Below are 26,138 nucleotides of genomic sequence, written 5' to 3'. Positions count from 1 at the left end.
GAAATTCAGCACTTGGGGAAAGTTGTGAAGGCAAGGTTACCTGTGCTAGCCTGCAGTAAAACTCTTGATCATTAGAAAGATCTTGCTGATACTACATTTTATCACTGCTTTTGGTCCTGTTTCATAGATTAATGACAGACTTCCAGTTGTTCAGGGTAACCTGGCTACGTGTTCCTTAACTCCACCAGGAAACTTTCCACTTCTCATTCCTTGACTGATATGTAGAAATAAACAAGGAAATGTAGAGTAAAGCCACCTGTCATGCTTTATACTGGGACTACCAAAGGACAATGTTGATGTAATGAATAGTTTTCTGTCTGTGGATTGTTGTATGCTCAAGTCAACATTTTTACTTCTATGTGGGTTTGCTAAGACTCCAAATCCTCCCCAGAATTCAGTGGGGAACTGACTCCTGTTTATGAAGTATCAGGTTCTCATTAATCAGAAGCTTCTTTTTGTGTTAGCAGAGAAAGTAGTGCAGTATTTATCTTAATTAGACTTAGCCTAGGAAGACAGGATTAGCTCTGCCTTTCACTTAAGAAGTGTCATGGGGCACTTTAATTACTGTCAATGCCTTTATGTCCAGTCTGCAAGATACCATGCTATGCAGAGACTCAGAACACAAGGCTTGTATACCGGATTAGTAATTACTTACAGTAAGCACCCAACAAACAAAAGAGCTTGCACTTAACACTTGTTTTATCCTTCAGGGACCATCCCCATTTAACATTGTTTATATGAAGTTATGTAAGCGCCAGTTAAGTGTAACACTTAATTTTTTGGCTCAGATTATCACTTTTCTGCATTCTGTCCATAACAAAGTTGATGGGGTGCTTGGGCAGAAGGGTGCTATTGCACTCATAATACTTGTGGGAAGCCCTGAGCAACTGGTTGTCTACTGTGTGAACAGAATGCTAGACTAGATGGACCCTTGAACTGATCCAGCAGGGCTCATAAAGTGACAGTATCTTATTTCTACCCCGGGATCTGATCACAGGGCAAATTCTCAAGACTGCTGATAAGCTCAGAGAGAAGAGGTCAGTCTAGAGAAAGAGGCAGTGTCAGGTAATGCTGCTGTCTCAGCTAATAAAAAAAGTATTTATGGTGGGTCCCTATGAGCCCTGGTTCCACTATGTCACCAAGCATATATGACATTGTTAATGAAGCTGTTATCAAATTGAACATGTGCTGATGGATTAAATATCTGCCGGAAAGGTATTTAAAATAGCAAGAGCAACCAAATGGTGATGTGAGAACTATGTGTGGCTCAGTTCAGAAATTGAATAAAAGTTTATAACTAAGCATCTAGCCAGTATGTACAGTAAAGTGACTGTGAAATCTTCCCATTTCCTCTTCTCCTTCCAGCCAAAGGTTTGGGAACTACAGCCTGTATTAAACATCTAAGTAGCACAGAAATGCATCAGAACTGTGCATACCGCTAACTTCATTTCTAAAATAGTTAGTGAATTGTCACAGTGGCTGATATGAGTCAATAGCAGACTGAGCATAGAACCCAGATTCCATTTATCAGCTCTGCTGTGTTGCTGGTATATGTGGACAACAGCCATTTTTCACTGCATTAAATTGCAAACATTTTCAAATGGACAATGTGTCTTCCTACTTGGAAAATAATTTTCTTTTAATTAACATTTTCAAGGATGGTTTTGTTTTGCTTTTGGATCTTTGGTGAGTTGTAAAGAAAAAGTTGAGCAGAAAAATGCCACCTGCCTGTGAGTTTTCATTCCAGGGAACCATCCTAAACTGTGGCGCATCTAACTCACCAATTCTATCTCAGGCAGTTTTATGTTCATTTGAATTCCTATCCCTTAAATTCCACAGCTGCCATAAAAACTGCTAACAAAACCTTCCTCTTAGTAACCCATCAATATTACAGCAGGTGGGGTATAACGCTTCAGACGTGGGAGGAACAGAGACAACTATTTCTTTAAAAGATAAACCAATTAATCATTGTTAAAATGATAGTCACAATGCATATAAAACTGTTATCAATAAGGTCCAATAGCTACTTAACATTAATGGTAAATTTCTGTTTTAAGGAAGCACTTATATTTATTAGCCTGGAGGTTTGTTTGAAATTGGTGGCACTCCTCTCAAAGCCCTGGTCGAGCTGGAACACAGAGATGACCCAGAGGGTTGGCATGTTCACTGCTTTCCACCCTCTCTGTTGCAGAACTTGTGGGGCTCCATGGTGCAGCCTGGACCTGGGAATAATGAAACAACACAGGAAGTGTCTGAGTGCAGATGGAGAGCGACTTCTAGCGGATGCAATCAAACCCTGGTGTATACCTTCAGTAGGGCATATTCAGGGCCTTCTTATTTGCTACCCAGTAGAATTTTTTAGGGTTTTCCAGGGCCTATTACCTGGTGGCCCCAAGGACATCTGAGATCCACCTAAGGCATGCTGTAATGTATTTGCTGGGTATTTAAAGGGAAAAAAACCCCATACATCCATCAAAACTTCGACTCCATACAGAAGGTGAATCAGGTGAAGTGCCCAAAGCACAGTCTAGACCAGTTTTCTTGGTTGAATTTCAGTTGGTTCAGATTGGGGATGTTAACACGGTGCTTGGTCAGGTTCCTTCAACCACTTCTGTACTAGCTCTTTGTCCCTCCTCTTTTATAAAAGCCAGTAAGGAGGGAACAACCAGCTGGGCCAGAAAGGTGATCAATGCCTCCTTAGGAGAGTGAGTGGTCCCATGCTGGCTGAAACAGGAAGTCATGATAATAGATCACAAGGAATCTTCCTTTGTCCCAGAAGGTCTTAAAAATTAGGCTAGTTGTAAATATTCTTTTCTTGGCCAAAGAACATTTGAATGGATGGTTGCCAACCTACTTCAGGTACTCTTGGATTAGATTCACTGAATCCATCTTAGCCAGGTTTCAGCCTGGATTTTAGCAAGGAAATGGCTTTGGGCATCCTAAATGATGACCTATGCTGGGAGAGAGACAGAGGGAATGTTGGCCCTGTTGATACTTCTGGATCTCCTGGTGGCTTGATACTTACATTCAACCATGGAATTTTTCTAGGGTAACTATCTGAATAAGAAGTGGGAAGTGCCGTACTGCAGTGGGTCCACTCCTATTTGGAAGACTGGGTCATGAAGATGTTGCACAGAGAATATTCAACCCTGTCATTTTGAACTTTAAGGAGTAAAAACTCTACTTTGCATGGTGCCCAGAAACCAACTGAGAGGCAATGAAGTGCCTCCACACTATCCAAACTTGTTTTGGAGCTATACAGATGTTGGGTGTCTGTGGATAGTCTCCTGGTCACCACTACCCACTCTAGATGTGCTCCTTTGTGCTATTCTATTGAGGTTTTTCCTCAGCAGAACTGGTGAAGAAATATGGATTGCAGTTGCTAACTGGTACAGAGCACGAGCAGTAAACAATGGGAGAAAAAGTCTCCTGCTGTAGCATTTAAACTGCCATCCTGTACGTGCTCTCCACTGAACATAGTCAGACCTCCTTTCCCATAAATATACATCAAACTGTTTGTGCTTGTTCTTCAGCTCAGCTACTCTGCACAACAGAGCACAACACTGGGCTCCATGGGGAATATGTGGCTGCATAGGCTGTGCTTAAGAATTTTAGCTCAACTCTGGTGCAGAATGTAAATATTACAAGGTTTCTGTGTATTTTCAGGGCTTTGTGACTTTGGTAGCGTTGTTAATAAGATTCACAATGATTAGAAACCCAATCCAGATTATATTATTTTTTGGAAGAGGAAAAAGAACCCAACATGCTCCAAGATGAATATTCTTCATGTGGTGAAAAAAAAAATCTATTAACTATGTGCATCCATCAGTGAATGTCAGATAAAGAGCTCTGGACATCATAAAGCTGTCAGAGTTGTTTACAGATTTTACCCCTGATGTACAGCAGATGCTTGGTGTTCCCCCCACCCTTGAAGCTGCTCATCTCTTTGCTTTCTATCCCTTAGCTATTTACTGCCTGTGATAAGGACACCTTGCCAGCTAATGCATGAATCCCTTATACAGTGTCTTTTACAGAGAGCATTACACTCCTTTTTTATGTGATGTCTCTTCTTGTTGTTAAAGTTTCTCATCCACTAGGAAAAGTTCTAGGAACAATTCTTCAGTATCCCAGGTATTATACACCTTATGTACTAATACTTTATGCCACTTACAAAGAAAATCACACTTGGTTTTTGCACGTGACCTCTGTTCTTGTTGTTAAAGCTTCTTGTCCCCCAAGGGAAGTTCTAGCAAAAAGGTCACTGTGCCAGGTGTGACTAACATAGGAGAGGATAGGAAGGGGACATAACTCTGCAGCAGAGGCCATGCTTTGCATGAAAAATATTTCCTCTCTATTGTTCGGATATCTCCTGTTGAGAAGACCATGAATGGCCAGAAGGGAAAAGTCTCTGCCAAGGACCTGCTGCCTGATAGCATAGACCTGCATCCCCCAACATGATGCCCTTCAGATATTGGGAAGTTCCACAGTCCCAACCAACATGACCGATGGTCAGTTAAGCTGAGAGTTGGTAGTTCAAAACTTCTAGATGGCACAGGATAATAAAGGCTGGAATAGATGGCATTTAAACAAACATCTTTCATGAGGGTTTTTTCCCCCCAAGTCTCTTTGATGCAGAAATCGGACAGAAGCGATTTACGAAAAGGTGGAATGGACATATCCTCATGTACCACATTAAAACTACCTGTAATATCTGGATCTTTCTCATCCAGGAAGTAATGTAAACCTCATCAGGTCTGTGCCTCTTCCAGACACAGCTAATGCAGAAACAGCATTGTCTTTTGGCTGTGGCTTGTAGAAGATGCAAATCAGGGTGTTTTCATCAGCTCCTAAACTTGAAGGGGTTCTGTTCTTCCCAAAGCCTCATCTGTGTTTGTCTTTTTGAATGCGTTCAAACAACCCAAGACTTCCCTTTGCTGGCTTACTACCTTTTTGGAACAGCTGCTTAAATAAAAATAGGATCTAGCCTGCATCTTTTCTCATCGACAGCATTAAGACTTGGTCAATTGCAGCGGAATGTTTTTCTGTCCCAGTTGTGCTTGTTGCTTTTCACAGCTGGTGGAGTTTGAATGTGTGCTGGAGTTGTCCTTCCTGACCTCTCAGCAACTGGCTGCCCCTCAGTTCAGACAGACACCTCCACCCCTGATGCAATGATGGCTACATGTAACTGACTTCCAGAGAGGACTGTTGCTGGCAGGGATAATGTAGGACTATGTGAAAGGAGGAACCGGGCATGGTTGTCTACCCTGGATTTGGTCTGACTCTGTTGGGGAAGAGTTGCTTTGTGCCTTTTGCTGAGGCCAAAGCACCCAGAACCTGAATAGATAACAGGGCATGAGAATCTGCTATAGGGCAGAAGAGCTACAGGTCAGCACATACCCCTGTTGAAACTGTGAACAGCTGTAATCCGTTTTAAACCCATGGAGAAAAACAAGGTGGTGAGTGCAAGTCTGTTTTCATTCAAAAGCTTACTTAACCAGAGGCCAGGGAATCTGAGCACGACTCCTATCATCCGAACTATGGCTTTTTTCCCCAAGTGTCCCCTTCCCTTCAGAAGTGAGGTAGATAGCACCTATCAAAAGATAGACTATTCAGTGGTGGCCCACAATTTCTGGAATTCTCTCCCCAGGGAGCCTCACCCAATACCTGTCTTGCTAACTCTTTGGCCCTAGCAAAGCCCTGTTTACTTTTCTTGTGCTTTCAGTGACAAAAATGTGGCAATTTAACTGCTATCTTTTGAACTGCTATATTGCCTGCTTTAAAATACTGTTTGCTTCAGCTGTATTTGTTTTTGTAATGCTTAGATGGGAGGAGAGCAGAGATATTTCCAATTGTGAATGAAGGAACAATGTAGAGTTGTGAGTTGTGCATGCGAAGAGGTCAAGTAAATGTAGGTTGCTGCCAGAGCTGAGTTGTGGGCAGCAGTCTGAGGTGAGCCAAAAGCCAGGACCTAAGGGAATTCAGAACAAGAGGATTGTTCTGAGGACAACTGAGCAGCAATGCATCCGTCAGGCGGCTGAAAGAGCTACCAAGGACACTGGAACAGCTAGAGCTCAGGAAGACTGTATGGCTTCAGTGAGTCTCCACTGAAATCTGTCTTATCTCCTTCCTGTCCTGGAGGATCCAAGGGCAAGCCTGGATGGGCGGAGTGAGTCGAGAGATACTACACTGAGAAGATGCCATGTGTGTTCAGTGGCCCACTACCTAGAGTACCTGTCCAATCATCCCAGAAGTTCCTGATAACTGTGGAAGCAATAATGGGCTGGTTATTGAAAAAGAGGGAAGTAGTTTCTTAACTGCTCCTAGTGTAGCTGGAATTGGAAGCAGTTGGCCACCAATGGCATTTTCTAAGGAAAATGCGGGTATTTCCCTCTTCTAAGGGAACCAGGTAACAATGGGACCGGGCGGGGTGGGGTGGGGGGGTGACTGCTTATTATGCAAGGCCTCACCAATCCCTCTTCAATGTGCCTTGCACACTCCCACCATTTGCCTGCCAAATGAATACAGTGCATTATAGAAGATGCAGTTTAAGGCTGAAACAGCTGCTTTATTAAGGATGCAGCTTGATGATCTTCTGCATGCAAGCCACACATGTTTAAATTTCTGCATCCTCACCCTTTACAGAAAGTGTTTTTGAGAAAAATCCCACTCTTGATTGATTTTTAGCTAATGTATTCCAAAATTCATGGCTTGGAGGCTAAACTTAGATCCTTGTTTAGGAGGCCAAACTGAACAAAGGGGAAAAAATTCACAGCCAGACAAGCAGTTGCTGTCTCTTCTCTTAATAGAGCAATAGATTCCCCACCCCACTCCTTACTGCTCCATGTATCTCTACCAAAGGCTTACGGCACCATTTCATTTTCCATCTTTGTGCTTTTGTTTTTCTTGCACAATAATGAGACTGAAGAGTGACAGCCATCCTGCTGAGAATAATGCAGTGAAAGTGGATATAGAACTGCCTAATTTAAAGGGTACCAACTGTAAGTGTTGGGGACCAGTTAAGACAGTGTGTTGTGGTTAGGCGTGCAGGACTGGGACTCAGTTGATCTGGGTTCTAGTCGCTGCGCAGCCAACTGAGCAGCTTTGGGCTAGTCACAGATTCTCACCTACCTCACAGGGTTGTTGTGAGGTTAACATTGAGAGCAAGAAGAGGAGAATTATGTAAAATTCTTTGTGTTCACTGGAAAGAAGCAGGATAGATATCTAATCAATCAATACATTGTTACATTTATATCCTATTCTATTTTCCTTCTCTCAAGGAACCCAAGGGAGCTTACATGGTTCTCCTCCTCTCCATTATATTCTCAAATCAGCCCTGTGTGATGCATTAGGCTGAGAGTCTGACTGACCCAGAGGCACCCAGAGGGCTTCATGGCTGAGTGGGGACCACAACCCAGGCCTCCAGAATCCTAGAACAGCATTCTAGCTACTGCACCACGTTGTCTCCTGACAAGATGCTGATGTCACAGATACTGTACCAGAGTTGGCTCTGCTTCTGCATTGATTCGCCTAGTCCATCTGAACCAGCAATGATAAATCTGGTGGATCAACATAACCCTAGAAGAGGCTGGGTGTCATGCATGCAGATTTAACATACTGCAATGTCACAAAGGCTTTTTTCTGCAAGTGCTATCAGAAAGAGAATCCTGATCATTTTTCCATATCTAAATTAATTTTGTGTGCCTAAAAGAATTGGTTGTCAAGGAGGCATACCTGACATGCTAGTTTTCTGTGGGTAGTGCTGGAAGATTTGATGGTCAGGCCTGCCTCCTATCTTTGAGAGATAATAAAAGGAACTAAGATGTATATCATATCAAAAGTTCCTGTATGTTCAGTGTAACACAGCCAGATGGCTAAAGCATATATTCGCCTGTCCTAAGAAGAAAAGATCAGGCGATATTCTTAAATCCAGTATTAGCAACTTTCTAGCACTGTGTGGGAATACATTCTGCAAAAGAGAATTTATTGGCAAACCAAGATGAATTTATATGAATATGTTATATTTATAATTTATAAATATATTTGATCATCTTTAACATCTGCATGTGACTGCCTGGCAGAATCTCAAAGACTGTAGGTTTGAGTTTGCCCCAGAAAATGGGATAAAAGCCAAGGTTAAACCCCAGTATTTTTAATAGATGGCCAAAGCTCACAGTGAAAACAGATAATGAATCTTAAGTGACTAGTTAAACTAGCCGTATGGTGGCAAGGGGAGATGTCATGAGTTGGCTGGATTCGTTAATTTATAGTGTTCATTTGTAGTAATTGGACCCACTCCTATAATACAGCCTTCAGTGGTTCTTGACTGGGATTTTGATTCAGAACTGGAGAAGGGGCTGCGATTCACAGCTGAATTGCCAAGGCTAGCAGACTCATTAATAAGCCAGGCAGTCACTGAGAAACAATTTCAAGTTCTGTGGGAAAGTGCAGTGAGCTAACTGATATGGGAGGGGTGAACCCAAGATCATTAGTCCAGTCATACTGCATCAGGTTAAAAGGACAAACCAACTGAGAAGCGTCACACACTGAGGAGATTGGCAGATACGTAGAGCGATCCATCTTGAAGATGGGGCCAGCTCTTTTTGGTTTGTAAGGGAAGAAAGGTATTCAGTTTGGAATCAGCTTTGTATCATTAAGCAGCATTTCTCTAGTGGCCAGGATTTCAGTATGCTTGTTTCTTTTAATATGGACTTTTGCAGTACTTTTCTTTTGCAACCTGCAGCCAGCCTACCTGGTCAGCTTTGACATAATACAGACTTAGTCAGAAAGCTATTGTCCTGATCTGCTTGGAAGAAGGGAGAGAATTCCCACCACAACATCCTCTTGGCAGTTCATCTCTTATGGTGATGATGGGATAGTTGCAAGAAATCCTTTTCCTCGGGACTCACTTAAATGTGATCACCTCAAACTACACTGGCCACATCTACTGTTGTGCTACGCCTCAGGCTGGGAGTGAGGAGCAGCACCGGCATGAGACAATTAGTGTGGCCCAGCATAACTAGAATGTCATGTCTTACTAAGCAGCCTGTGTTTTCTACTGATCTAGACCTCGGGCATAAAGCAAGCCGTTCAAACTTCTGGCACAAACATGTTTTGAAAGAGCTGTCTGGAAATGTTAAGGTAACAGCAGGAAGAAGCATGGGGTACCAAGGCATCATAAGCGATTTGCAGGGAAGGATTCAGGCTTAGTAGAAGAACATGTGCTTTGCATATAGAAGGATATGGGATCAGTTCCTCTCAAGTTAAAAGGATCTCAGCTCACCAGGCTGAGAATGATTAACGTCCTGGATGTTGGAGCACTGTTGTCAGGGCACACCAGAGGCAGGCAGCCTGGTGGTTTTTCACTACAGCTTCCATGAGTCTCAGGCTGAATGGTTGATGCCAGGCTTTATGGGAGTCATAGTTTTTTTCCTATCCATGAGATAGCTGGTACCAGAAATTAATATAGCAATAGTCTGACTTGGTACAAGACAGCTTTGTTTATTTGATACATTTTTCTTTCACACTTTTCATCCAAGGAGGTGTATATCCTCATCCTCCTCTTCATGATATCCTCACAACAGCACAGGAAAGTAGGTTACGCTGAGATTGGGCCAAAGTCATCCCAAGAACATCATGACAGAGTGGAGCCTTATGTTCTAGTCTATGACACTACACTGGCTATATTAGCAGGTTCTAATTAGAACAGAGGGTTAGATTTTGGTCCAGTGTGCTTTACACTTCATGACTGGACAGCTCTGGTTCCAGCAACTGCTTCAGATGACATCTGGATCTTGGGCTTACCAGGATACGTGACTGCAGTCAACAATTGGTTCACAGTGCTTGTATTTCCAAATGAGAAAAGCCATCATGTGCTATGTGACACTAAGTAATGAAGTTAATGTTTATTTATTAATTAAATTTATATCCCACCTTTTTCCTTTTTTAAAAAGAAGTCAAAGCAGCTCCTTGCCCTGCTCTCAATCTTTTCCCCACAACAACAACCTTTTCAGGTTTAATTGCAGTGTTGGCACTTTGGAATAAATAAGTGAGTTTTCAGTTGCATTTTGGGCACTCGGTCTCTAAAAGGTTCACCATCACTGGGTTAGGGTAAGAAAAATGAGGTGTATGGTTTTGATGGTTGGAATGTGCTTCGAATAGGCAGAAATGTTGAGCTGTGCAGAAAAAGCTATCAAAGTATGGCTTTTTCAAAATCGCCCTCTTTTCACCAGAACTTTAGCCCTATATTAGTATTAGGGGTGTTTACCAGGGCAGGGTTAGGGTTTGAAAAACGAGGTGTCCTGGTATGATTGTGATGGTTAGAATGTGTTTAGAAATGAGCAGCTGTGCAGAAAAAGCAACTCAAGGAAGGCTTTTTCAAAATCGTCCTATTTTCAGTGGAACTTTAGCCCTGTTTTGGGGTTCTAGGAGTGTGAACCAGGGCAGGATTAGGGTTACAAAAATGAGGTTTCCTGGCATGATTTTGATGGTTGGAATGTGTTTAGAATGGGCACCAGGGTAGGATTAGTGCAGTGGTGGTGAACCTATGGCACATATGCCACAGCGGACATGCAGAGCCCTTTCGGCACATTAGCCAAGTCATCCCAGCGTCGCCCGATCAGCCGAGCATCGGATAACTTCACACATACGGGCCATGCGTATGCTCGGAAAGGAGTTGCGGCGCCAGGTGATGACATCACGAGTTGCAACTCATTAGCCGCGACTCCTCCGAGCTTTCTTATGGCTGGTCAGTGCACTGCCAAGGGCTGTGAGGTTTTTTTTTTCTAAACTAAAATCTCAGTTTTCAGCTTTTAATTTTAGTATTGGCACTTTGCAATAAATAAGTGGGTTTTGGGTTGCTGTTTGGACACGCATTCTCTAAAAGGTTTGCCATTACTGTTCTAGGTGATTGTGTATACTAGTACTGTAGCCTGAAATGTTAACCATACCAATTTTGCTCACGTTAAAATTTTGTTCCAAGAAGTGCAGGATTTTCTCGCATGGCAAAAGATTTTGTATGAAAGAAAGTATTAGCATCTGAAAAGTCAGCTTGCTTCCATTCTTCAGACAGCTTTAGCACTTTTCCTACTGCCAAGATACTTCCAATGGCTTAATTCACTGTAGTTCTTTTAAATCCAAGCACATAGCAAATGAACATCTTTACCATTTTCCTACTGCCAGGATGGCTTAATTTTCTGTATATCCTGACTCTTCACTTGATCGAGTATCAATAGCTGCACTTTCTGGCAATAGTCAACCATTTGAGGACAGTATAGCATAAAAATCAGCTGAAGTCCAAAACTGTATTACATTTTTCTCTTTTTGCCTGAAACACATGCTGCAACCTTCTAAATTGAAGCTGATAGAAGTGACAATTTCATTCTTAGTTTTGAGTGGGTTATGTAAACCCTTACACAGGGTTGAAATAAAGTATACATCTGCAGTACAAATTATTATTTTGTCTCTGATACCACATACTTCCAATAGTCCTTTTCTCTGTCTCTCTGCAGTATGTACTTGTGTTACAGCTACTTTTCTGTCAAGTTTCTGTAACATTTGATATGTGGCTCTACTCCATTGACAAAGCTGAGAAGATCTCTCTGGTTTTGCCCATTTCCATCACATTCAACATTGGAAAATGAAATCAGACACAGAAGTCATTTTATATTTGTGGACCATCATGCAGCACTCTTGCTTAAAACAGTGTGAAATTAATTTTAGACACACAATAGAAGAGAAGCCTCCATGAAAAATGAAGCAGAAGTGTTTTATATTTTCTGAAAGCCCTGGTGGCAAAGTTGTTCATGAGGCATATGCAGAAGTTTAATTTTTCACCACATTGCCATCTTCACATTGGAAGAGACCATTAAATGAAATCTGTATCAAACAGTTGTAAAGAAACAGTTTACCTTTATAGCACGGTTATTATGTACAGTACAGTGGGGACTGCTAGGCACTAAAGGCAAAGAAAGCAATGACCTGCCTACTTTATTTAGGCAAGACTATCGCTGTCAGTGGAGTGGCAGAAAAACAAATAATAGGCAACAGGGTGAGTCATGGAAGCTTTAAAGGCTGTGTCCCTATCTGTTAGATTTCTTATGCCTTTTCAAGTGAAGACATCAAGCATTTTCACCCTTCTACATCCCAATATGTTGAAAGCAGCTTCAGTAGGCAGTTCCTGATGGTGGGACTGTATGAAAATTCACCTCAGGAAGTTATCAAACTGAAAGCCATGCTCAGCTTTTCATCTGACGTAGTTCCTGTTGTTGTAAGTTCTTGTGCCTCTTTTTACTTATATTTGCATTATTGTATAAAAAATATACAAAATTGTATTTTTTGGCTTTTTTAATTATAAGTTGCTTTGGGAGCACCAAATAGTTAATGTGAGTTGGATCCAGATCACAGTAGGTCCACTGAAATGAATAGGTGCTAAATTAGTCATGTCTAACTTAGGTTCCATTTATTTATCACACCAATGCATAAATATTTCCTTCTGTACACTGACATCTTATTGGTGCAGTTCAGGATGCTGGTATGACCAGTGCATTTCTAAATTGCTTGTGGGTGTCCCCCTTGTCTTCCTCCCTTACATCCCACTGCAAATTCTCTAAGACACCCAGAGTATTTGAGCATGTTTTGTTCCTTTTGTGGTGAAAAAGAAAGTCCATAATGCTTGAATTGTAACAGAATCTGAGTTTGCCATCCAGATGTAGGGATGACACTTATGTTATTATATACATGCCAATATATCTTAAGTTGGACCTGGAGTCTATAATTAGAGTATTTGATTTGCTGGTTGTTAAAAGCAAAGCATGAATTAAGATGTCATTTAAAGTGTGCTTTTATAAAACACCTCATTTAATTTAAGTTTGTAGGCTGTACAATGCAGATGTGTGAATTCTGAAACCTATAAATGTTTAGACCACTTATAGAAACTGATTTTACTGAGTAAAATCAATGGACTGAAGATAAATGTTGGAAATGTGGCTCTGGAAGAGCTACTGGTTTTTTTACATTTTTTGTAGGATTTGTCCTAAGATAACAAGAGTTCAGGTTTAATAGTGCTGACACTTAAAGCACACCCAAAAAGGTAACAGTAATTTGCATATAATTTGCATGTGATAATTATATGTATAGATGCTTGCTTAGAAATAATTATTATGATTTAAATAGAATGACAGTATATCTCACCATTGTGGAGAAGACTAGTTGGCTCACCTGTGCACTTGCATGTTTATTCCGCTGTTCAGGTGCTAATTGAGGACAGGCAACAGTGCTGGTTGACTGACAGAATTTGACTGATAGAAGGTGACGTCTAATGGAGAACCATCCTTTATAAAGTGTGCACATGGCTACCCTGAACTAGTATTAAATGATATTAAATCAGTTGTGGGGCATCTGATTCCTAATCACCTTTTCTGATATGTCACTGGATGTATCTCTCTCTGTTGGTAGTCCCAATTGACAATTAGTTTTACTGGAAAGAAGTTTAATTCTACTTCAGTCATGTTACAGAGTTTGGAATATGGCCATCATGTCAAAATTGACCAGTATCATAAGAGTTAGAGAGGGAAGATTAACAGAAGACCAGTTTATAGAAAAATGAAGTCTTTTATTGTTCATTGGGATGAAAATGTCCAGCAAGCATGTAAACCTTTCTCTCTGTTAGGGATTAGATAATGAATGAAATTATATATATAGTGTTATAAAGAAGAAATTGAAAAATGCATTTAACAGTTGTGTATTTCTTATAGAGCAATCTAGTGGTGCCTCTGTATGATTAATACAACATGTTTGATAAGTTGATTGGCACCAAGGTGGAGATGCAGATTGTCAGCTTGAATTTACCTGTAGTTGTTTGTTTTATATTGAAGGAAAAAAATGGAGTTGTATTGGGTTGCTTTACAGATTAATTAGTCTTTGTCTTGTTTAGCTTCTGTTCTTTGTGGAACATCAGGTTATTTTAATGGCACACAGAAGAGCTTCTGATTGTGATATGCTGCACATTTATTATGGTTCATAAACAGCAACATCTCTGACACATTCACAAAGAACAAGGTTGCATATGTGGCTTGTGTGCCATTTCTTTGAGCACATTGTGGATCATAATCAGGCCTGTTTGTCTCAAAGCATTGTTGACAGTGACTTCTGTTAGTAGCCTAGGAGGCAAAGCAAGAGTGGTGCTGGAGCAAGTGTATGCAGGTGGATATAAGAACCAAGAACATGGGGTCTGGCAGTACCTTGACTTCCTTCACAAAGGTGCTTAGACTAAAGTCTGAGATTGTTAAAGCCAATTGAAATCTCATTTTGCACTCAGCTGTCAGTTCTTCTATTCATTTGTCTGTTACAACTCTTATCTATGCACCCCACCCCCCCAAAAAGCTATGTGGAAAGACCAAGTTTTGACCTTTGACTTGGAACTGAATGAGCAACCAGTACAGGATGAACAATACTAGAATTCTGAATTTCATTCCTCTGGCTGCAGCCCAAAATTTTGCAGTTGCATTTGAACCAGTGGAATTTTCTGAACAGGGACAGCACATGTAGAGTATTAACCTATCCTTCATGATTCCTTCAATGTATGTGTGTGAAGCGGTCTTTCCCATCTAAGAAGGGATACAACAGACGCTACAGCCAAATCACACTTGACAACAGCCCTTCACTGGACAACTGAGAGTACTTGTGCAGACCTGCAACATTTGTGCCCCTCAAGTCATGGATGGAGGCCTACCTGCATAGGACTGCCAAAATAAGGAGTTTGTGATGCATATGACAGGCTACAGTCCAAGCTGTGCTCAGGTTGAGGATACACAAGTTGTGCAGGTTTAACAGCAGAGGTAGCTCTGAGTCTGCTGGGCATTATATGGGCAAGTCTCTTGCCAGGCTATTTCCTCCTCCCCTACAAAGCTCAAGAAAAGGTGTTTTAGTGTTCTTCAAAAAGAGGGTAAATATCTCAAAGGTCAATCAGTGTTGCTGTTCATGAAATGAGTGCTAAGGTTTGCTGGTAGTCACTAATAAATTATAGCATTGGGTTGCTGCTTTTAAGAAGAAGCAAAATTTATTCTCTTCATTTCTTGACAAAGTGTATGCTAGCATTATGTCCTTGAATGTCTTCAGAAATCTCATTATCAAGCTATCAAGCTTGTGAATATGAAATACTGTGCAGTAGGGCTTAGTGATATGGGTTCATATAGCTGTTCATGAATTTGAAGAAGTTTCCATTGTCATCTCAATACATCTTTAATGGCAGTGGTTGGTATCTTGTACCTTTGGTGAACATAAGATGAGGAATCTGAACAATTAGGTGACATTGCTCTGCACAGTGACATTGTATGGTTTTTTCCCAGCTAAGATTATAGTATGATTAAAAGGGATCACATTCTAGATTTGAAAATGTCAGATACTTGTTATCCATATGGCATTAGAGTTTTAAAGCTTAGGCAATACTAATTTCTTTCAGTGACAATAAATGACTACAGCTCTTTGAGTTCACATGGACTAGATCTGCATAGGTATTTTCATCTTCATTTTATTCCAGCAGCTGACAAACCACAAATTTGTTTTTTTCTAGTTAGTAGATGGAAGGGGAAGAGTATTTAAAAGATGATGACACTTCATTTTGCTGCACTTAACAGACTAAAGTGATATTCTAACTGAAGTAATGTTGATACTAACATACTAACTTAAGTGCATGCCTGCATTCAGATGTTCGTATCTTGACTTAATAATTTGTGATACAATAGTCTTGTACTTATGCACATAGTCCTTTCTTCCATCTTAGCATACTGCAATTAAACCTGGAAGTCGTCTCCAGTGGAAAATTATCCTGTGTTGTCCAAACAAAGAAAGTGTGGTTACCAGGTTTATAATAAACCAATTTCAAACTATAGATTAAGATTCTAGTTTATTCCAAACCTAAAAGCCTTAAAAAAGAGCAAGAGGCATGCAAAGCCAGAACAGCACAGATGAAAGGTTAATGTGTATCTTGGTTTATTAAACTGAGATAAGATCATCCAAGCATTAACTGAATATTTGTACATTTTTATTTATACTTGCAACTTGTAGGTTGCGGCTTAAAAAAAACAACAAGATGTTGCAGCATTTCTGAGGGTGCCGCACGAGTACTTGTAGTGGAACCTCAGGAGTACTTGCAGAGCATTTAGTACTGCGGCATGCACTGTCTGTAACACTTTACCAAGTGTTTGCAAAGACCTGGCATCTTCTTAAAACCTGTGTCTACCCAGGCCTTCCCTGAAGTTTGACCTTGCCAACTATGGTTTGTAGCACACAGCAGATCATGTGGTTTCATTGCTGATTAATTTTATTGCTTTCATGGTTATATTTACAGTTTTCTTTATGCCCATTTATGGAAAGTGGTATATAAATCTGAAAAATAACTACAGCATATAAATGATCCAGCTGAGGTCAGCAACTGCTGTCTTTTAGGGTTACTACTGAACAACTTTTCAAGCAGAACACTTAAGGAGCAAAAAAAATAGTGCTGTGCTGAATATTTCTTCTGTGTTTTAAACATGCTGAAATAAGAACCAGAAGGTTTAACTAATCATTCCTGAAATCTTTAAAAGTGGTTGATTAACTTCAACGCATTGCTAATGTCTTTTCTTTTGATGGGAGGATCCCAAAGGAAATCAAGGAAGAGTCACAGGGACAAAGACTGCAAGTAAAAATTAAAATGTGTGATTGCTGTTCATTAAAAAAAGTATAGCAGTAGAACAAGCATGGAAAGTGGGTATGTTTCATGTTAACATGAGATGAAACAGCTGGTACACATTGGTACAAAATAGGTACCATAGCAGCAGTTTGGGTTATTAGTATATTAATTTCTTTACCACTCAGTAGCTGAAGCTTAACAATTTACATTTTAGTAAAAAGAAAGATGAAGTTAAAACATATCAAAATATAGTGTTTTAAAAACTATTTTTGAATTGATATGGGTTGTCATAGGATTTACAGGTCATCACTCAATCAGAAGTTATAATTTGTAAAATCAGAATTTTCTGAAGTAGAATTTGTGTTTTGTTGCCCTGTTTCAGAATTGGTATAATAAAATGAAAGACCCGTTACTCCAATGGCAATTGCCTTCATTTTTGTGGCAAGGAAATAGAGCTTTACTGGTTTCAGCAAGAAATGAACCTTGCATTTTTTAAATGTCAGAATTGTATGTTTGTTTGGACAGAAAAAATATCATACAGCTCCTAGCATTCCTTTCTGGGGAAAGCTAGGTATTGTAGCACTTTTTTCTGTCTGAACATGCAAAGATTTGGACTTTACAAAGCAGCATTAAGAAAGTGTGTTGATTTTAAGTGTTTGGCCTTTTTTCAGGAGGATATGGATCATAATTACTACACCTCTAGGACGTATGGCCCATTTGATTCTACCAGCCAAGATCTGTGGGTGAACATAGACAAAATGGAAAAAGATAAAGTGAAGATCCATGGAATCCTCTCCAACACACATCGGCAAGCAGCGGTAAGGGCGTTTCATCTGCTGTACTAATTATTTTCATGTTAATTAATTTGCTGCCCCCCCCCCATTTTTGGCTGTTACCTGTATGACTCATGCCTTATTGTTTGGGTAGAATAGCTACTTGTCAAGGATGTTCACCTTGACTCTGACACTCCAAACATTATCCAAAGAATTTATCATCTGGGGTAATTCGTTTTTGATACAGAGTTGCTTTTGTTTACAGGTCAGGAGACATACATTTCACCCAGGAAACCATTTTTCCCAGATAACTATTACATTTCTTTGGAGAGTGGAACAAATTTAGAAAATGCTATGGAGGGAAAATATTCTTGGTGTCATTCAAGTCAGTAGCTGTTTTGCTACAGAGTTTAATCGACAGATGAATTATGCTTTGAATGGACTGGCTTAACTGCCATATTTAGAACTAAAAAGTAGCAGCCCCGAATTTGCTCCTTACATTTGTATGGGGCACCACAATGGTAGCTGGGTTCTGAGAACTGCTAGATCCTTGTCAAAATATTGTTGTTTTCAGCTGTTGATTCTTGTCAAATGATAGCAGAGGTGGTAGATGCAATTCCATTTCCATATCAAAAAACTGCTCTGACTGATTCTGATCACACACTCCTTGGAGCATGATTGCTAACCTAAGCTGCTAACTTTTGACTATAATTGGATGCTACATGGCTTCCAAATGTTATTCCCATAGCTGCCCCACGTACCAGAAGCAGCTTGAAGAAAAGAGTCAGCATTGGTTTTAAAGGGGATGTAAATTCCCTAGCAGAAATGATGATGCTGTTGTAATGATGGAAGGGATTCTTGCTCTATTGGCCTGAAAAAAAAAAACAATTGGACAGAGTTCTGACACCTGGGGAAAGACGTCCAAGTAATAGCTTTAAGAAATAGCTTGCTAACTCTTAAGTGTACAGAAGAAAGTATCTGAGGCTGATGAAAAAAGGGAGGTAGGAAGAGAAAAAAGAATAAGCAAGTTAGAATTCTGCTCTCCATTGGGTTGTGTCATATCATTTCCTAGGGCCAATAAACTCACCAGCCAGGTGACAAGCTGAGAGAACAGTTCTAGACAGAAGAGAATCTCTGTAGGGTTTGGAAGGAGAGGGACACAATAAACCCTCTAGATTTAGACTGACACACATAATTTATAGAAACTCTATTTTCCCAGCCATAGATAAAGAAAAGGATAGCTAATAACTGGATGGAGTAAGGTGGAAACACTGGCATTTAACAATTTCCTGAGTTAAGAATAAATGCAATCTATCACAGTTTGGGTTATATGAGATTCCTAAATGTGGTTAGTTGTTTGACAATAAAAACAAACCTTACTGCAAATAAGAATGTTTAATGGAATGACTTTTTTGCCAACATATTTGACCTTGAACAATTTTAAGAACTTGGGAAAGAGGCTAGGATGTAAAAACAAGTCTATTTCTTGGAATTACAACCATTGTGTAAATGTGTGTCTCTTTTCCAAGCCAAAACAATGCTGTCAGGATCCTTGAACTTATGTTTAACACTAAAGTCAGATTAACTGTGGGAACAAAGAAGTTGGAAGGGAGCATGTCAAGACTGCACATTTTTGAAGGCATTTGTGGGAGCTATGAAGCTAAACAAGAAATAAGAAAACTGCTAAAAATGCAGGAGCATAAAATGAACCATTGAAAAAATGGGCACACAGATTGAGTGTATACTGAAAGTGTTTATGTTACACTCATAGTTATATATTTGTACACAAAACCTTCCTTATGTTGAACTTCATGATGATAGAAACGATGATGCATATTAATTAAACTGGCATTTTCTAATAAACCCCCAAACCTGTATATGCATGTATGTGCATTTCTGACTACAGTAATAAGGATCTGAGTTTTCAGGGTCTGATACATTTGAGCAAAATCAAAATGGATGGCTTAGAAAACGTTCACATAAGTAAACTTGACCAGATTTTGTACTCTGAATATGTATGTATGCTGGATATGTTTGAGCAAATGCCACAACAACCAAGCATCTCCCAAAGCAAAGAATTAAAGTAGTTTTTTTCTGACTGCATTGAAAAACTTTAACCACTTCACATGATAACCATGTGAAGGGTGGACTGAAAGGAGGAGAGGCGGCATTCTGTCTCCCATGCCATGGTAGTCTCTGAGCTCATCCCCACTGTGTGGATGTCTGCACTGCACTGAGTATGCTTTCCCACTTAAGAAATCTGTGGAAATACACAAACATTGGGGGCCGGTGCCGGCTGGCACATACATTGTCAAGGCCAGGAGGGACTGCCTGCCTGCCTGCCTTCCATTCTTTGTGCAGCCACCCTTCAGCTGAGCGACTTATGACAGGACTGTTGAATTTGACTCATTTCGAATATCCTCACTTATGCTAGCCCAGTACAGAAACATGCACTTTGTGTTCTGTGTTCAGTGTGACCACCAGTTCTGAAGTTGGTACAGAATGTGGCCAGATTAGTCAACTTTTTTGGAAAACAAGTTAAATGTCTTTCAAATCCTTCCTTTGTGGTAGCTTTCAGCAATAGTATGACTGACTTGAGTAAATTTCCTGAGTCCTCTATAGAGTCCTCAGCATGTTCATTCCAGTGAGATGGAAATCTGTATAATGCAAGGAGCCCAGAAACAATGTATTTGTTTTCTTCATTTTAATTTAGATAGTTAATAATTAGGTCAACTCTTCCTGTTGAGTCAATGATTGTTTTTCATTTCAACGTTTTATTTTTTCTTCAATCTAAACAAATAATTATTCTGAATACTTCAGACATACTGAGTTCAAAATCATATTCTCTCTACAATTACTATATATGTCAGCCCAAAGTGAGATTCCATTTTTCTAACCAGTAATAGAAAAAGTCCCATGTTTTGTAGTAGGATGTGTCTTCTTTTTCCTTAAGAGATAAGGTCAGTCTGTCCATTTCCGCACAGTCCAGTATCTTCTTTAGAAGCAAGTCTTCAGTCAGTAATTCTTGATTCAATGATTGTTATAGCTTTCCTAGTAAGATTTTGGAAATGACAACTGAGGGCTATCTTAGGCATTATTATTTTGCCTTATTCAAGTGGACCTGTAAGTCTCCACCAAGCAAAACTACTACTACTACTACTACTACTACTACTACTACTACTTTAGTTACTGTAATATCACATTTCCTCTCATTTAGTAGCTATTTTAATCTTTTTGCATATGCAGTTTTTTTAGAAGTGTTGGCTGGGACATGAAGACTGATATGAAAAGAGGCATGATAGTAGAAGAGAAAGACAACAGATACGGGGAGAATGTGAATAAATGTAAGGTTGAAGATTACCTTATTGATATGAGTTAAAATATCCAGAAGTATATTATTTACAGTAATGGTGAACAGTGTAACCTCAACTGATTATTCAGTCTTAAACTATTAATCACAGCTTACCTGCCCTTTTCCAGAAATGAACGCTTCTACTCATTTCTGGTGATGTTTAATGCTCTAGATCCCCAAAAGAATAGATTGCATAGGCATGAGATTCTTTGCTTTTTATCAATAATATCATTGTATGAATGACCAAGAGACAGGTCAGTAATCTAGTACAATGGATGGTTATCTGTTTCACCAGTACGACTTTAGATGCTGTTTGTGTATCAGTTCTTTTCTATGAATGATCGTGTAGATATACTATTCTAGAATAATAGTTTTAAAATTGCATACCCTTGAATGAGATCCAATGAAAATGAATCTTTCCTAGTAAGGGGCTGTGCAATCAAATATGTTTTAATGTCACCTTGACAATCCAATTGGTGTGCAAGCATCACACACAGCAGATTCTTCCATTCCAACATTGAAAAAAATAATTTGGGAATACTGATTATGGTTAAATCAAGATTTTAATCTTGCACCTGCAGGTACAAGAAGAAAAATGTGGCTTCTAGTTGGAGTTGACATCTCTTCTCTGTTTTATGCTTTCTTCCAACTTCTCAAGATAATAAATTTGGAGAAGTGGGGGAGAATCATAAAACTGTTAGAGTGTTAAAAATTGTAAGGGCTGTCTTGTCAGAACTTGCCTGTAATGTCTTCTTTGCCCTTGTAAAGAGATGAATCTCTGTCATTACACAATAAAGGACAATTTGCACATCATGCAAAGATTAAGTGATGAAAATGCAAATAGCTTCTTGAGGTTTTTTCCTCCAGTTTGCTAGGAAAAAGTGGTCTAATTTTGTTAAAATAAAGTTCATAATTCACTTTCTAAATTCAGAAGTCTGAATTAATATAGGGAGGAAAAAGAATGACTCTTAATCCTTTCAGCTAAGAGCACAATCCAGTGGCCAGTAGATGCAATATGGCCAGCTGGAATAAAATTCAGAATCCCGACCATGACCTTGGAAACACATTTGAAGGTTAGAGTTGGAGTTCCAAATTTGGAAAACTCTTGAAAGAACCATGCTGACTCTGGCTTGGAGGACAGAAGACCAATCTGGGACCAGCTTGTAAGGAGTGGGCAGGGAAGCAAGGAGGAAACAGTGAAGATCAAAAAGGATATAATACATCAGCAGCACCTCAGCCTGTCCTCAATGTAAGCAAGCACAAAATGGCCCAAAATTGGCCAAGTTCTTTTTGCCAATGAGAAGCAACCATCCTTCTTCCATTCTTGATAAGATTCCACAATCCTCCAAGTTTGGAAGGTTCCTGGTAACTTTACTGTATCATGCCGCTGTTTGCATTTGGGATATTAATTAATTGGAAGAGGATTGCTGAAATGAAGATGGGAAAGAAGGCCCTGGATATTTAAATACAAATGTGGCTAACTTGTGGGTAACATGTATATTTCCATAAATGTTGCATTTGAGATAGAAATGAGGAAATGCAAGAACTGGGATAGAGATGAGTAAATGCAAGAAAAAATTTGTTGTTGGGAAAACATATTTTGTCATGTTGGCTTCAGAGAATTGTAGGCACAAAGTGGGTAGATTATCTCTCTTAGAGGAAAAATATCTCTTGATGGCAAGATTAGACAATTCTGTAATTTGTGAGATAGAATGTAAAAGCATCAGACAACAAGAGCTTGTGTGCAAATTGGGGCAAATTAATACTACCTTAGTATGCCACAATTCAGAGATACGATGTGTTGGAAAAGAAAGAGCTATATCTCTTTTGGCAAAGTTTGTTCAAGGTTGGAGTGTGACAGAAAGGAGAAAGAGCTGAGATCAGGGAATATAAAACCAGTGGCCCAGTTGTCCTCCCATTGTACACCAGCTGCACTGTGAAGATCTTGGTTTGTATTAAACAAGAATACCTTGTTCTGTCCTAACAGGGAACTCTGACTTAATGTCAGTAGAAAATTACCTGGAAAATAAGCCAGAATCCCATTATCACTCTGGCTTAATGCAAGCGAGAATATTTGTAGCAAAGCCAATTTATGAGAGTAGGAGGTAAGGCTAAGAATAAGGAAGGGTGCTCATGGTTTCATAAAACATCCATGGTTTGTAAAGCCTCCAATTATCACCCACAATCCACTTGAGTAGTTGCAGTTATTTGGTTTCATTCTGGAAGGGCGTAAGAATCCAAAAGCAGCAATATCGAAGTATTTCCTTTAAGACCAACTGAAATGGCTAGTTTTTGAGCTCACCAGAACTCTTTTTCAAGCTGGAAAGTAATAAAAACAATAGAAAAAAAGTAGGGTTCAAGGGAAAAAAGTGACCTAGTTCAGTTATAATGTAGACTGCAGTCTTATACCTACTCTCCCGGAAGACCCATTGAACTCAATGGGACTTACTTCTGAATAGACTTGTGTAACAGTTGCACTGCAAATTGGTTTAGATTAGAAGTCCCCAATGTGGCAGCTGCCAACACAGCTAATAGCACTTGCAAGGGGTCCCCAACCTGGGGCTTATGGGCGTCTGAATTTTGTATGGTGCCCATGTTTTGTAATTGTACATACATGGATTTGTATGAAATGAAGACATAAGTATCCAGTTGAGGCTTACCCCCCAGTTGAAGTTGCCCCCCATTCATATAGCAAAAGTGATACTTCCTTTCATTTTTATAAAATCGGTATTTTAGCTGTCAGAATGGTACAAAGTATCTGTCTGCCCTTCTATTTGTTAATTTCCAGGAAGCAGGTGAATAAAAGAGGACGTATATCACAGAATATCAAAGACAGTTTCAATAAAAAATTACTGTGTCATTACTATCTACCAAAAAGAAATAACTACCGGACATGGCCAAAACATATATTTAAAAGAAGTTTTATTGTACCAGCAATTAGCTGAGTTAGATAATCCCTTATTAAAGAGATGTTGTGATCTCCGATAGGAAATGAACAAAAGAACAAATGAACAAAAGACTAAGATGCAGCCTCAGATTCGTGGGGACAACAGTCTCGAGAGAGAGAGAACACAGTGTGCTCAGATAGAATTTTCCAATTCTGAGAAGGAGGTGGAAGGGTGTGGGGACTTCGGACTTCGGAGTTTCAGCATCACCTAGGGGAAGATGCAGAGAATGAGAATCATGCCACTTTGGAAAAGTAGGGGGCATTTCAGATCAGGAGGGGAAGTTGTTTGTTGCAGGGGAGTTTGACTCAGTCAGGAGATAAGAGGTGAAGAGACCTGACAGCTGAATGTCAGCAATTTCTGCCATAAAGCCCTCAAGTATCAGGAACCAGCCTGATGGTGGAGTCAGAAGCTTTTTGGAAAAAAAGGGAGAGGCAGCTTCCATTTGAGTCAACTCTTCACATGGGCAGATGCTTCTCTCACACCTCAAGGAGAACGCTACTCTGATTTATATTGTTCAGTATCCTGTACAATTTTAGTAAAAGAACTTCACTTCTAAGGCTTTGTTTTGAGCCTGCTGGAGAGGGAAAGAGGAAAGTGACATGCTGTCAATGTGGAGGTAGACACCAAAGCAGCAATCCATTAATTAGGTATTTTGTGATGCTGCCTATAGCAGTTACTTCAATTCACAAATATGACCACTAGTCTAAGAAGGCTTGGAGACCCCTGGTTTACATTGTGCCTGAGGCAAAAAATCCTCAAGACAGCAATTTGATGTGTTTTTCATTGAGAGTGAGTTTCATGAACTTCATGGAAGTATTGCCTGAGTAGGCATGCATAGGGACTGGGCTGTAAGTCAAGAGAAGGCATGTTCTCCCTTTGAAAATAGGAAAAAAGCACCGGTTATTCTGACCTGTCTCTAGCACTGCACACTGGTCCCTTGTATGGCAGACAGCGGAAGCAACAGAAAGTAGAATTTTAAGCAACCCTTCTGGAAGTAGACTTTGAGGAGTGACTGAGAGATCAAAGAAATGTCAGAGTGTATTTTCTGAAGATGGAGTTCTCGGACTGCATAAGAGAACTGAGTAAGTGTGGTATAATAAGAAAAAAGAGAAAGAGTGTTGAAGTGAAAGTTCTGGCTTGTCACCAATAAATAAGAAAAAGGCAATGAGGGGGGCCTTGGAAAATTTTCTATGGTAAATGAACAGCTGAACCTTAAAAAGAGATGACTGTACTTTTTCTATCAATTTGAATGCTGGCCACATTCTTGAACTCAAATTAAACATTAAAGTTAAATCTGTATGTAGAAAGAACAGTTTTCAGGGAAGTTTGTTCAGTGCTAACTTAGATGACAGTTCTAAATGCTGAACACTGTGGAGCTTACTGTTGAATAAAGATACAAAAGTTTGCAATATATCTTAGCCTGTACACACTGTTGCAAAAAGGAAGAAATTGTATGGCTTTATCTTGTAATAGTTTATTTTCTCTCTCCCCTTTTAATTCTGATGAAGCAATTTCTTTCTTTTTAATGACTTCTCTAGATTTAAATCACAGTTGTTCAAACTTGCATATGCACTTTGAGTTGAGCATTACTTTATCCCAAATTAATTTCATCTCATGTCCTAGGAGAGATTTGCAGTCATGAAGATGATAAAGGAGCACAAAATGAAGTAGGATCTTAGGAATCCTAATGGCCACCCACCCTTGAATAAAAAAAAAGTTTGAGGAGAACGAAGTGTGCTTAGAGAATAGAAGAACAACACAAGAAAAGCAATCTGATATGGTGAGACAGAGGAGAGAGAAGCTGTGGTTCTTGCTGCACTGAACGCCAAGCCCTACAAGCTCATTTCAGATGGAGGGTGGGTTTATTTTTACTACTAGCTGACTCAGATGAGGAGGATGGACTTTGTCAGTTCCAGGACTGGTGTAATTCTGATTCTGTTTCAGGAGCATGTCAGGGAAATGCAAGCGTGGTGCTCAGTATCCATGCCCATCCCACCATGCTCTCCCAGCACTCTGTTTCTGGCTGCTTTGCCAGCTAATGTGTAGAAAGTGGAAAGTAGTGCAACTTTCTACCACAACACCAGAGAGACCTCGTGCTATGAACCTTTCCTCTGCAGCCAGACAGGAAGATCTGACCTCCTGGGGCTCCTTCGCCACCCTCCAAGTCTGTAAATAATTGCACCCAAAATAAATCAATATATAATAGTTCATTGACATACCACCAAATTCTGAGTGAAGGGCAAGATCATCCACTGAAGTTTTAAGAGGGCTCTTCTACTAGCAATAGAATGATCACATATTGTGTTTCCTATGTCTGCCTCCTCTTCCCATAGTGGTAGAGTAGAACCAGGGCTCATATAGATGTACAACCAGCACCTTTTAAGTGAGTTCACAAA

General features: G+C 39.8%; 1 protein-coding gene across 3 annotated transcripts in view; it reads left to right on the top strand.

Annotated features, from left to right (window-relative positions):
* The window catches only part of PLXDC2 (plexin domain containing 2), a 251,857-nt gene that overhangs the window by 126,072 nt on the left and 99,647 nt on the right, over nucleotides 1–26,138 (top strand). For all 3 annotated transcript variants that reach the window (XM_044425076.1, XM_044425075.1, XM_044425077.1), the window contains one exon: nucleotides 17,341–17,487. In XM_044425076.1, coding sequence (XP_044281011.1) covers nucleotides 17,341–17,487 — 147 coding nt within the window. The remainder of the gene's footprint in view (nucleotides 1–17,340; nucleotides 17,488–26,138) is intronic.

The sequence above is a fragment of the Varanus komodoensis genome, unplaced genomic scaffold (genome assembly GCF_004798865.1).
Source record: "Varanus komodoensis strain SLA01 unplaced genomic scaffold, ASM479886v1 scaffold15, whole genome shotgun sequence".
Classification (NCBI taxonomy): Eukaryota; Metazoa; Chordata; class Lepidosauria; order Squamata; family Varanidae; genus Varanus; species Varanus komodoensis.
Note: the sequence above shows the minus strand (reverse complement) of the source record. Positions and strands in the feature narration are given on the sequence as shown.